Source organism: Sus scrofa, chromosome 11, assembly GCF_054392235.1.
Source record: "Sus scrofa isolate SSC_HxYL_T2T_F1_AM1 chromosome 11, Sscrofa_HxYL_maternal_Yorkshire_Landrace_v2.0, whole genome shotgun sequence".
In the NCBI taxonomy this organism is placed as follows: domain Eukaryota; kingdom Metazoa; phylum Chordata; class Mammalia; order Artiodactyla; family Suidae; genus Sus; species Sus scrofa.
Window position 1 is genome coordinate 24,235,704 of NC_139393.1, and position 13,728 is coordinate 24,249,431.

Consider the following 13,728-nt stretch of genomic DNA (forward strand, 5'->3'; position numbering starts at 1 on the left):
TTGGTTATCTCTTCTGTATATAGCGGTGTGAATATGTTAATCCCAAACTCCTACTATATCCCTCTGCCTGTTTTCCCCTTTGGTAACCATAAGTGTTTTATGTCTTTGGGTCTCTTTGTGTTTTGTAAATAAGCTCATTTGTATCACTTTTTATTTTTAGATCCCACATATAAAGGATGTTATATTTGCCTTTGTATAAATTAACTTCACTTAGTATGATAATCTCTAGGTTCATCCATGTTGCTGCTAAAGGCATTATTTCATTCTTTTTTATGGCTGAATCATATTCTGTTGTGTAAATGTGTTTTATACACCACATCTTCTCTACCCATGCCTCTGTTAATAGATACTTAGGTTGCTGCCATGTCTTGGCTGTTATGAATAGCGCTGCTGTGAACATAGGGATGCATGTATCTTTTTGATTCTGGAGGAATCAGGCTCCCTGACTTCAGACCATACTACAAAGCTACAGTCATCAAAACAGTGTGGTCCTGGCACAAAGACATATAGATCAGTGGAATGGGATAGAAAGCCCAGAAATAAACCCACACACCTATGGTCAGTTCATGGAGCTGAGTGGCCAGTGACCTCGGTACAGCCACCACAGAGGACAGGGACCCAGCATAGAAGGAGGAGCCCTGAGCAGAGCAGGTCAGGCCTCAAGACTCCAGAAGCGTGAGTTTAAGCACTTAACCCAGTGGCATTGTGTCAGGGTGTGTAGGTTCTGGGGACTCCTCCTGCTTCCCCAGCCATGTGGGGAATAGAAATAACGGTCATATTTACCGTATCATGTTTTGGGGAGGGATTAAGGAAATTGTGCACATAATAGGTTTTGCACATTGCCTGGCACACAAAATCGTTAGCTGTTGCTGCCCTATTACTACTTCTGCTGCTGCTGCTAGTGAGGTCAGGGAAACAGGAGTGACTGTGCCTTTTGCTTATACCTCCCTCTCCCTGCATAAATAAAGAGGTAGCCCGGGCACAGGAATGGGGCTGGGACAAGACTGCCTTCAGAGGTTCAGAGCATGGGGCCACAGCTCATACAGAAGGCCAAGGAATGAAGCAGGAATGACCCACTGAGCCTGTGGTGCTGTCAGGACCGTCTGTCCACACAAGCCCCCTGGAGCCCCAGCTCAGGAGCCCGGGGGGATAGAAGGAGCCTCGGTCCGCGCCACCTTCTCCACACATATCTCAGCCTCAGCAACATCAGCACCACGGAATTTGGAAGAAGGCAGATTCTCAGCCGCATCCTGAACATACCGCATCAGGGGGTCCTCTGAGGGGAGGACCCAGAAATAGGCGTTTCAGCACCCTCACCAGGAGTTTCTGATTCCAGCCAATATTTGGGAAACTCGGAGTTTGAGTGGTGCCAGCTGTTGTACACATAAACCCCACATCTTCAAGTGGCTTTACCAAAAGAAAAAAGTTTATTTCTTGGGCAGAGTCCAAAGCAGATATTCTGGATCTGTGGGCACCTTTCCTCCTTGTGATGATTCAGAGGCCCAGGCCCCTTCCGGCAGCAGGAAGAGAGTGGGGGATTGTACAGAAGGCACACCCCCCTCCCCCCTATGCTCCGTGGGTGAGGACCAGTCAGCAGCGCTTGGGCCAGTCAGTTCTTGGGAACAAGCTTCACTGAGCAAAGCGTGTCACCGTGTGCCACAGCGGAGCCCCTGCACACCCCAGGCACCCTGCAAGAAAAGGGACAGCATGCAAGGAGGCAGATGGGGCTTGGGGACCGTCCCTAAGTCCCCAGGAGCTACAAGGCGTGGAGGTCGAATAGATCCGATAGAAATGTCTCCCAGGGATCAGACTCGCCCAGTCATCATGGCTTCCGGACTTATCAGTGCAACTGCCTGTATGGACAGAACCGATGAAATTCTTGAAAAAGCCCTTCTGTGCCCCATGGGAGGGAAATGCATGACTCGACAGCTTCCACTGGGCCTTTCAGGAGGACACGGGGCTGGGGAGAGGAGCGTTAACACAGAATTCCCTAAAGACACATAGACAGTTCTCGAGAAATCCAGATATTGTTCGAAACAATTTGTTAGAGTGTTTGATTATTTAGTGACATCTTGCCTGAGCATGAAAAAAGATAATTCGGATACTGTCAGCTTACTGGGACATAACCCAGAACAACTTCCATTTTTCATAGAGTGCTAATTATTTTTCTGGGGCCGGCGCAGGCTGGTAAGAGATTTCGAGGCTTTTCACCAGATTAGTTACTTAAAGAAGTTAAGCATGCCATTATCGGTTCCCATGGAAACATGGTAAGTCATACAGGCGACAGAGGAGGAGGTCACTCTGACCATAATTAATATAAAGAATAATGGTTTATATAGAATCGAGCAAAGGGTGCAGCGAGAAGCTAGGCTACCTTTAAGCCTCTTCTTTGCCGGTCTCATTTAATCCTTGGGTCCACTTTCATACACTCGTGGCACTTTGGTCATTTTAGTTGTCTGGTGCTGATTTTTGAAATGTAATTTCATCTCCTTTAGCAAAAGTTTTTCCAGCGGGGTTGTTTCCTTCTTGATGCCATCAGAAAATCCCCGTATCAGGGTTTTCCTAAGGTCTGAGCAAGTATAAATGGACAGACGGATGGACCGGACAGACGGACAGACTGACAGACGCCTGTACGGGCCTCACCCCTGTGGATGCGGCAGGCTCCGCAGTGCCCTTGACTTCACAATGCGCAGCTGCTTGGTGAGGGCATTAGTGATCATCCAGAGGCACCTCTGGCTTCAGCCGTGCCTTTAACTCGCCAGAGGAAAATTCACTTGTGTTCAGCATAGTTGACATCTAAAGTGTCTTGCTGTATTCTCTCTCTCTCTTTTTTTTTTTTTAATTTTACCGAAATTGGTAATCCACATGTTCCCTGAATATTCTCTCTATTGGAACACCATGCACTCCTCAGGGATTCCTACAGAAAGATGCGTCGCGTCGTGTATTTGTAATCCTTATGCTTATTTGCAGAGTGGGTGTGTTGCGCAGTCTTTCAAGGGCAGTTTTTGATCGTGGAAGCTTGATCGCACGGTTTTTGAAAAGCTGAGTGATTTCTTTTCTCATTCGTTCTTTTTTATGGAGGAATCGACGTGTAACATGATACTGGTTTCAGGTGTACAACACACTGTATGTATTGAGAGAGGGTCACCGAGAGTCTAGGGTACATCCGTCACCATACGTAGCCACACATTTTTTCTTGCCATGAGAGCCTTTGGGGTCTCCTTTCTTAGCACCTTTCAGACGTGCAGCACAGTATCCTTAACTATAGTCAGAATGCTGTACTTTAAGCCTCTTGACTTATTTATTGCAAAACTGGAAGTTTGTGCCTTTTGACCGTCTTCACCCATTTCACCCGCCCCTGTCTCTAGCAACCACCAGTCTGGTTTCTGGACCTGTGAGTTTGGGGTTTTTTTCCTTCGTTTAATTTCTATTTATTTTTATTAAAGCGTAGTTGATGTACCATGTGTTGTGCCAACTTCTGCTGTACAGCATGGCGATCCAATCACTAGGTCTATATGTACACATGCTTTTTCTCATGCTGTCTTCCATCGCCGTCTGTCCCAAGAGATTGGATATAGTTCCCTGTGCTGTACAGTAGGAGCTCATGGATCATCCATTCTAAATGGAAGAAAAACTGTTGAATTCAATATGGTGTCCCAGAAAGAATGAAAGAAAAAAAAAAAAAAAGAGCAAGAAAGAAAAGAAGGGGCAGAGCTTTTAAGTTTCTGTATAATTTTTTTTCTTTTTTTGCTTTTTAGGGCCACACCTGAAACATATGGGGGTTCCCAGGCTAGAGGCTGAATCCGAGCGATAGCTGCCAGCCTACGCCACAGCCCCAGCCAAGCCAGATCTGAGCCGTGTCTGCGACCTACACCACAGCTCACAGCAACGCCGGATCCTTAACTCACTGAGGGAGGCCAGGGTTTGAACCCACAACCTCATGGTTCCTCATCAGACTGGTTTCTGCTGCGCCATGATGGGAATGCCAAGTTTCTATATTTTTAATACACCGAGCAGTGATGTTAAGTTAGAAATTCCTGGGTTTTTTTGTTTGTTTGTTTGTTTGTTTTGTTTTTTGTTTTGTTTTGTTTTCCTTTCGAGCTCTGCTTCAAGAAACATAATCTAGCTTCTCCCAGGACTCCTGTCTGAGGGGCGGATCCATGCAGCGTGATGCTGCGTAGTGTGTACAAACAGGGGGCCAGGAGTTAAGTGGAGTCAATATACAATTTCTCACTCTTTAAAAGATAACCACTTTGCTGCCACATGAGTAATCTTTTTTTTTTTTTTGCAAAAATCAAGCTTGAAATCATGTAATAAGGAATGTAAATCAGTTATATGCCCCAATTATAAAACGTTGATGGGATTGGCTATGGTATTGATTTCAGGGAGGACAAGGGTAGGTAGAGTTACAGCTGCTGGGATTCTTTTTTCTTTTTTTCTTTCTTTTTTTTTTTTGGTAATATGATGATATCACATTCCTAGTCCAGAAATGCAAACGACACTGTATCCTCCTTGGCAGGAACAGTGGTCACTTGGATTAAGCCAAGAACAAGAACTGTGAGCAGCGCCGTTACACGGGCTTCTAAGAGAACCCCCTAAAATAATGGATGGCGCACTACCCTATATGTATTTCTGTTGAGACAATTTATTTAAATAATGTTGCTGGCACATGCTTTATAGCTGCTTGCATTTTGCCACACAGATTTCAGCATATCTTGCAGACTATGCAATTCATTTGGAAAATGTAATTTCCATCCCTGCATACTAATCGATTTCTTCACAAACACCTGCTATCAGTTATGATAATAAAAATGCCACTCTGCATTGAGAAAGGGCCAAATAGAGCTTCCTAAGGAAATGACTTAAGTGTCTTTGAATGTTCCTAAATGTAGTAATGTGCTTATGTAGTGCCAACACTTTTTGCGTCATTTGCATTTTCTGTAATTTTGTCCTATTACAGCATCCCTCTCTTCAATGAGGCCTCCTAACCATTTCTTTATGGGTTGGGGAGCTCAGTTGTCAGGAGGCCCCATCTCCAGGTGTGGACACGATCTGAAGTTGGGCTACACAGCGTTAAAAAGCCCCAGCTCACGCTCCTGGATGCACCACAGGGCATTTCCGATTTTACAAGTCCCGGAAAACTGTCAAATTGGCAGTTCCTTGGTTTTGCACACACACACACACCAAATAAAAGTTCCTTTATTCATCCTCTTCAGCCTCCAGTTCATTCCACGCACCATTGCCAAACCAATCTTCCTAAATCACAGGTTTCGTCCCATGCTTCCGATGCCCAGGGAACCCTCAGCGATTCTCAATTGGCCGCCCCATTGATCCCAGCTCTCCAGCCTAATATCTGAGCCTCAGACTCTCATCACCTTTCTCTCACCGCTTCCACACAGACTCTTGCCCTTTGGTCAAGCTTCTCTGCTTCCTGCCCCAAATATTCTCTTGCCAGTTCTCTTAGGCTCTTGCTTCTGACTGGGATATTCTTCCTGGTTCTTGGGCTTTTTCCTTCAAAGCCCTCTTTTATTATTTAAATCGGCATGTTCCTTTCTCTTCTCTGAATTTCTATCAAGTGGATTCCCTGGCCATCAACTTTGACATGACATTAGTTGCTTGCTTGCTTATCCAGCTGACATGTACTGAGTGCCACCCTATGCCATCCATCCATCAGGCGCACGCTCTCTCGTCCTTTGAATAGGTTCCCTTCAAACATGTTGGTTTCCATTCTATTTCAAGTTCCTGAAGCGAAGAGACACATCTGTCTCCTTGTTTTGTGATCCAAGAGGCTCAGATAGTCCTGGGCACAGAGTACATAAGCAGTAAATGTTTGTTGCCTAATCGATCCCTGATGGCTCAAGATAGGGATTTTTCTGGCTAATTGCATGTTCCATTTGATTAGTATTTCGCTGTGTACTATCCATAATCATTTTGCCAAGCTGAATACCGTCAAACTGCTATTTTACATGATTTGAGGGTTGATAATTTGAGTTGCGCGTTCACTGGGGTTTCAGTGAACCTTCGGAAAGATTTGTCATCATTGCTGTGTAATGTGCAGGTGGGACGTATGCGAGGATGACCTTGATGTGGCTTTGGGCCTGGGGGTGGAGGGTGGAAATGATCCTGGACCAAGACCCTGGGGGGCAGGCCCTCCACACCTTGTATGTCCTTACAAATGGAAGTTACTTCTTTTTTTTAATTGAGGTGGAGTCGATTTACAGCATTCATTTCTGCTGTACAGCAAACTGATTTGGTGGTACATATATATACATTTTATTTTTTTTTTCTATTATGCTTTGTCACAGGATATTGAATATAGTTCTCTGTGCTGGAGAGTAGAACCTTGTGTTTTAGCCCCTCCGTGTCTGAAAGCGGACGTCTGCTAAGCCCAGCTCCCACGCCCCCCCCCCACCTTGACAACCGCAAGTCTGTTGTCTAGAAGTTAACTTCTTTGAAGACGTTTCTGATAGCCGGCTTTCAAAATCTTTTCACTTTTCTCTTGCTCACTAAAAGAGAGACTTGATCTTCTGATGGAGGGGAAAAACGCATGGGCAACTGGGGAGAAAGTCAAGGGGGAGCTTTGGGGACCTGTTTCCAACAGTCTGGTGAGAATGAAACCCAGCTGGCTGCAGAATAGCCCCGGGGGCCAAGAGCAGAAATTCTGGAGCCAGACCTGGGTTTGAAAGCTGTTGATCCTTCCTTCCTCCCTCCCTCCTCCCTCTTCCCTCCTCCCTCCCCTCCCTTCTCCCCCACCCCTCCTCCCTCCCTCCCTGCCTCCTCCCTCCCTTCTCCCCCCCATTTCCTCCCTCCCCATCCCTCTCTCTCCCTCCGTCCCTTCCTTCTTTTCTTCCTTCCTTATTTTGTTGATGCTACTTTCTTTCTGGGATCGGACAGGTTCTCTAACATCCCCAGCCTCATTTTCCGCATCTCTAAAGAAGGGGAATAAAAGCAGCGTCCACTTCAGCGGCTTGGGGGAGGGGGATGAAGTGAGTTCATCCATGGCCCAGTGCCCGTGTGTGCTAAATGCTCAGAAAGCTGTTATTATCATCATTGGAGAGACCGCCATGCGATAAGCTGGAAACTGGGAAAGGGAGTCCCCCTCCTCAGTTTGTTTCGTACCAGCCACTCTTTTATTCCCTTGTAGTTGGTGTTGGAGCCTTGAGATGGGTAAGACCTTGAATTCACTCGGTTTCTCAGGAAAGTGGAGATGAGCTCTGAATCTACACATAGAGAATTTCAGGTTTCAGAAAGGCGTGTTAGGGTAGGAAGCTGTTGGTGAAACAGATGGAACCAGGGAGCTAGTGTTCTGATGGGAGTTAGAGGGAGCAACCTGTGCAGTCTTGTCCTGCAGGAGAAGGAGGAGGAATAGTGTGTAGATCAGGCCCCCTCTCCCCTGGGCTGCACGTCTCCACCTAGGAGACTATTGATGCTCTGAAAGAAAGTGGTTCTCCAAGAGCTAATTCATCCTGCCCGAAGGGAGAGGACTCTCTGCAGCCATGTGGTAGATGATGGAGAGCTCTTGTCACCTAGCAACACAGATGCCTCCCTCTCTCCCTCCCTCCGTCTTTCCTTTCCTTTCCTTTCCTTTCTTTCTTTTTGTCTTTCGAGGGCCATACCTACAGCATATGGAGGTTCCCAAGCTAGGGGTCGAGTTGGAGCTACAGCGGCTAGCCTACGCCACAGCCACAAGGAGCCCCAGGGTAGTGCATTTGGGTTTGGTACAAATATTAAGAATGGGGGTGAGGAGTTCCTGCCGTAAGCGCGATGGGATCCGTGGTATTGCTGAAGCCCCAGGATGCAGGTTCGATCCCCAGCCCAGCACAGTGGGTCAAAGGATCTGGCATTGCCGAAGCTGCAGCTTACGTCAGAATTGCAGCTGGGATCTGATCCCTGGCTTGGGAACTCCATATGCCACAGGGCAGCCAGGAAAAAAAAAAAAAAGGGGGGGGTAAGAGGCTCTCTTCCCAACTGAAGGTCCCCTCCATCTGAGCAAGAAAGTCACTCACTTCAACTCGTTCTGTTTGCCCTGCAGCCCTGGCCGCCCAGGCCTACGCCCTTAAAGAGGAAAATGACAGCCTCCGGTGGCAGCTGGATGCCTACAGGAACGAGGTGGAGCTGCTGAAGCAGGAGAAAGAGCAGCTGTTTCGAACAGAGGACAACCTCACCAAGGACCAGCAGCTCCAGTTCCTGCAGCAGACCATGCAAGGCATGCAACAGGTAGGGGCCCAGGTCCCCAGGTCCCTTCCTTTGTCTGCAAGGCAAAGGGGCCACATGCTCAGTGGCTGTGAAATGGCAGCCTTTTGCTGGGAAAGGTGGAGGAGAGAAAAAGGACCCTAGAAAAGCTGAGCCGCGAGGTCAGGAAAGTGCTGATGACTGTGCAAGGCGGGGATCTGGAGAGAAGCCAAGCTAAAGAAATCGGTTGTGGGGTGACAGCCTCGAGGTGAGAAATGAAGGAAGAGAATCACAGAGACTGAGATCTCTACCCGTGAAATTTAGCCTCGCGACAAAGGGTCAGAAGACCCTGGCCAGTGGTGACGCCAGTGCTGTATGATCTTAGAACGTCTCAGTTGAAAGCAGGCAAACTGGTTTTTACAAAAGCAAATCGTGGCAGGTTGGTTTGTTTTCGAGATGGGTGAACACGTAAGCTATGTTATTTCCACATCTGGCTGATAACTTCGGATGCAGACAGGTTCAGCGAACACACGCCGTCTTTAAGAAATGTTTGTTGATAAGCGTTCTTCTTGTGGCTCAGCAGTTAATGAACCCAACTAGCATCCATAAGGACGCGGGTTCGATCTATGGTCCCGCTCAGTGCCTTAAGGATTGGCGTTGCCTCAAACTGTGGCATAGGCTGGCAGATGTAGCTCCGATTCAACTCCTAGCCTGGGAACTTCCATATGCCACAGATACAGCCCTAAAGAGAAAAAAGAAAAGAAAAGAAAAAAGAAAAAAAGAGGGAGTTCCTGTTGAGGTGCATTAGAAACAAATCCAACTTGTATCCATGAGAATGCAGGTTCGATCCCTGGCCTCGCTCAGTGGGTTGGGGATCCAGCAGTGCCATGAGCTGTGGTGTAGCTCACAGATACAGCTTGGATCCCGAGTTGCTGTGGCGGCAGTGTAGGCTGGCAGCTGTAGCTCCGATTCACCACCCCCTAGCCTGGGAACTTCCATATGCAGTGGGTGTGGCCTTTAAAAAAAAAAAAAAAAGAAGAAGAAGAAGAAGAAAGAATGTTTGTTGATAGGGTGGAGGGAGCACTGGGATTCGGGGGCTTAGGCAACTTGAGAAACAGGCCAGCATCTGTGCTTTTGTTAGCACGACAGGCTTCAGCCTGGCACAGTCAGGTTAAAGATGTGTCTTTGCAGCTGTTGTAGGAAAGAGACAGAGGCTCTTGGGAGAAGAAACATGGACTGTTCAGGAAACGAGCGCTTGGGGGCGGGGAAAACCTGAGCCCTGGCTGTGATCGCATCAGAGATTCAGAGCTGGGTTTCTATCTGAAAACATCAGTTGATACGTGATACACGTAAGGTGTTTGGGCCTTAGAGTTATCTTGGAATAACATGGTCTCAGTTACCACACATGGGTATTTTTATTCCTCCTCGGAATATATAAATCTAACCACACTTATGGGGAAAAAAAAAAGATTGTTTTTCTTTAAATGAGAGCAGTGTAAACAGAGCGATGGAAAATCACATGGTGAGGAGGATTTTTTTTTTTTGTCTTTTTTGGTTTTTTTTGTCTTTTTTGTTTTCTCTAGGGCCGTACCCGTGGCATATGGAGGTTCCCAGGCTAGGGGTCCAATCGGAGCTCTAGCCTCTGGCCTACACCACAGCCACAGCAACGCAGGATCCGAGCTGCGTCTGCAACCTACACCACAGCTCACACGGCAACCCCAGATCCTTAACCCACTGAGCGAGGCCAGGGATGGAACCCGCAACCTCACGGTTCCTAGTGGGATCCGCCAACCCCTGAGCCACATTGGGAACTCCACAGAGGATATTTTTTTTCAAATTCCCCCACCTGTATGGACTGTTCTCTAAGACCAGGAGCCTGAATTGCCAACCAAAGTGTCTAGTCACTAATGATGGGGCATGATGACGTGCAAAAATGGAGTGTGTACATGTATGTGTAACTGGGTCACCATGCTGTACAGTAGACCAAAAAAAAAATCGTATTGGGGAAATAACTATTAAAAAATAATAATAACAAAGTGTCTTGATGATGAGAGGTAGCTGTGGCAGAAACCAAGCAGGGTAAAAAATAGTTGAGAGGAAGCGATACAAGGAAGAAGCATAGTCGGGATGTAAAGAAGGTTACGACTGAGTCACAGAAGCTGTCTTGAGCATCTGCCATGTGAAAGCAGTGTTGGTATTCGGACTCGCTTGTGTTCTCAGGGAGTGTTGGACACATCAGCGGGAATCAGAAGTCAGGGTCAGCCAGGAAAACGTCATGACAGACGGTGCTCAGCCCCCCACACTCGGCAGTCGGTGTAACAGCTGCCTCTCGAGGCTCCTGGGGTTGTCCGTCTGCCCCAGCCTTGAGTGTGTGGCGCCCCTGCCGGGAGGAGAGCCCTTTCCCCAAAGACCATGACACTAGACCCAGCCCGCAAGCCCATCTCCCACCTCATGCCACGGGACCCTTTGCTCCTCCAAGAAAGATGACCTGCTTGAAAAGTTGCTAAAACCTTTAAGGCAGTTGACGATGCAAATCTGGAAGAAGCCAGGGGGGCAAGGGGGAGCTAGCCAGTCGGGGAGAAGCACGCAGGGCTGTCCACCTGCCCTGGTCCACCTGGAGCAGCCCTGTGGATCCCCGCCGAGCAACAGCTCCCTGGAAGGAGCTTTGCCATTGCTGCAGCTTCTCAGACGTGTGCAGAATCTCCTTGCCAGGAGGAAATGTACTTTAGCATGTCGGTTTTGTTTGGGGTTGGTTTTGGTTGGGGGGTTGGCGGGGGTGCAGTGTGTTTTGGCTTGTTCTGGTTTGGTTTAAACCTCAGAATGTATTGTCTCTCAGGTCTGGACCTAGAAGTGCAAGGTCAGGGCATTGGTGGAGGGGGGGTGCCTCGAGGGGCGGTGAAGGGGACTCTCTTTGTTCCGTGGCTCCTCCCAGCTTGCCCTGGGGTACTGGCAGTCTTTGTCCTTGCTTGGCTTGTAGGCATGTCACCCTGCTTTCCGCCTTCATCTTCACGTGGCCTTGTCCTTGCACGTGTGCCTCTGTCCCAATGTATACTTTTTTTTTTTTTTTTGCCTTTTTGCCTTTTTGCCTTTTCTAGGGCCGCTTCCCACGGCATATGGAGGTTCCCAGGCTAGGGGCTAATCAGAGCTGTAGCCACCGGCCTACACCACAGCCACAGCAACGTGGGATCCAAGCCGCCTCTGTGACCTACACCGAAGCTCACGGCAATGCCAGATCCTTAACCCACGGAGCAAGGCCAGGGACCGAACCTGCAATCTCATGGTTCCTAGTCGGATTCGTGAACCACTGCGCCACGACGGAAACTCCCCAATGTCCACTTTTAATGTCACAATTTATGTAGGGTTAAGGGGCCTACGCTTTTCCAGTGTGACCTCCTCTTAACTAATAACTAATGCATGGACTAGTGCAGTGACACTGTTTCCAAATAAGCTCACATGCTGAGGTGCAGGGTTGAGGAGGTTACCATACAAATTACAGAGGGACACAACTTGGTCAACAACAGACACAGAGTAGACAGTCGAAGTATCTTTTTAAAAAAACTTTTATGGGAGTATAATTGCGTTCCAATGTTGTGTTAGAGTCAGATGTACAGAAAAGTGAATCAGTTCTACACATACACAAATCTGTTCTTTTTCAAATTCTCTTCCCATGGAGGTTACTGAAGAATATTGAGTAGAGTTCCCTGTGCTGTATAGTCAGTAGGTCCTTGTTATCTATTTTATCTATAATATTGTGTATATGATAATCGCAACCTCCTAATTTATTCCCCCCCATTTCCCCATGAGTTTGATTTTGAAATCTTTGAGTTCGTTTGTTTGGTAAGTCTTTTGTATCATGTTTATTAGATTCCACATGTAAGTGATATCATAATGGTAATTGGCTTTCTCTGTCTGACTTCACTTAGTATGATAATCTCTGGGTCCATCCATGTTGCTGAAGATGGCGTTATTTCATTCTTTTTTATGACTGAGTAATATTCCATTGTCTACATGTACCACATCTTCTTTATCCATTCTTCTGTCGGTGGACACTTAGGTTGCTCCCATGTCTTGGCTGTTGTAAATCATCAAAACATCTTTTGTTGAATGGAGGAAAAAATGGACGAAGGCATAGAGGCCAGAACTAACCTGGTGCCTGTGGGGGAGCTCTGGGTTGTTTGGGATTCTTGGATCGGAATAAGCAAGGCAGGGTGTGGGGAGAGCTGGCACCCTAGGGTTACATGTACCACCTCCTTAGCATGTGGGAAACACTGCCTTGGTGGCAGCGGTTCTGATTTTCATTTTTACTGGTAAATGGATGCGTGACAATCACTGTGGCGACATATCTTTAATGTAGTTTTGAAATACGTATGCCCCGCCCATGGCATGCAAAAGTTCCTGGGCCAAGGACCAAACCCGCACCACCGCAGTGACCCAAGCCACTGCAGGGACAACATCAGATCCTCAACCATGAAGCCACCAGGGAGCTCCTAAAGATACATGCTTTTTAGAGTCCTCTTTCTACCTTAACCGCTTTGAATAAATTCCCACAACTTGCTTCTTTGAACCCCACCACAGAGAATTCTCCTGGCTTGAAAGCTCACTCTCAGCCTGCCCGCCATTCACTTCATATCAGAAAATCATGATCTCTTGGGCAGGTCAACAGACAGAGGAGGGGGCTGGCCTTCCACTGTCATTGCTTCTTCAACCCATCTTCAGGGAATTATTTCTGTAGCAAACAAAAGAAAAGAGTTGGAACAGCCTGAGGACTAGCGTACAGTTTTTAGAATTGCCTTTAAGTTTGGCCAGAAAATCTCCAACCTTTCTTTTCATCCCTTAAGGATATGTTCAGCGATTCACGTGGTTTCTCTGGAGTTTGTGGAGCAAACATTATGGGCAGGCTTCTGAAAAATCAAAGACCCCAGGGTGACTTTGGTAGTTTCTCAGTCTCCCCCTGCCTGGCATGTGAATCACAATTTCATATTAGAGGTTCCACGTGCAAGGAAATAAGAGCTTGTATCCATGGTAACACAGTAGCCTTTACCTGATCTGAAATTAACCTGTGTTGGACACAGGGAGGGCAAGGTCATGGGCTTTCATTTGTATCTTCAGGTATCCCAGGGAAGAATATACATATTCAAAATTCTTCTTTATCTTCAGATTACCAATCTGAATTGTTTTCTTGGGCTTATCAAGGTAAAATATACACCCAACAAAAATGTTCTTTTGAGAATATGAACTTGGGCAAATTCCTACACTCCTATAGCTGCCCCACCATAATCAATAGATAAAATAATTCCATCACACACCCGCAAAATTCCCATGTGCCCCTGTTAATCTATCCCACTCCTAGAAACCACTGATTTTTTTCCTATGCTCATGCTTTTGCCTTTTTGAGAAAGTCATGTAAGTGAAGTCTGGCTTCTGTCACTCAGCAAAGTGGATTTGAGAATTAACCGTGGCACCCTATGTGACTGTTGTCCATTCTTTTTATGCCAGATGGTATTTCATTGTAAGGAAGAGCCATAATTGATTTATCTAGTCACTAGTTAATGGACA

The 13,728-nt window shown here is 47.0% G+C and overlaps 1 protein-coding gene across 36 annotated transcripts in view; it reads left to right on the plus strand.

The window, feature by feature from the left end:
• Positions 1–13,728, plus strand: part of ENOX1 (ecto-NOX disulfide-thiol exchanger 1) — a 658,487-nt gene that overhangs the window by 539,406 nt on the left and 105,353 nt on the right. For all 36 annotated transcript variants that reach the window (XR_014819514.1, XR_014819513.1, XR_014819515.1 and 33 more), the window contains one exon: positions 8,033–8,217. Coding sequence is in view for 26 of the 36 variants with exons in the window: in XM_084981818.1 (XP_084837944.1) it covers positions 8,033–8,217 (185 nt within the window). In the remaining 10 variants the exon portion in view is untranslated. The remainder of the gene's footprint in view (positions 1–8,032; positions 8,218–13,728) is intronic.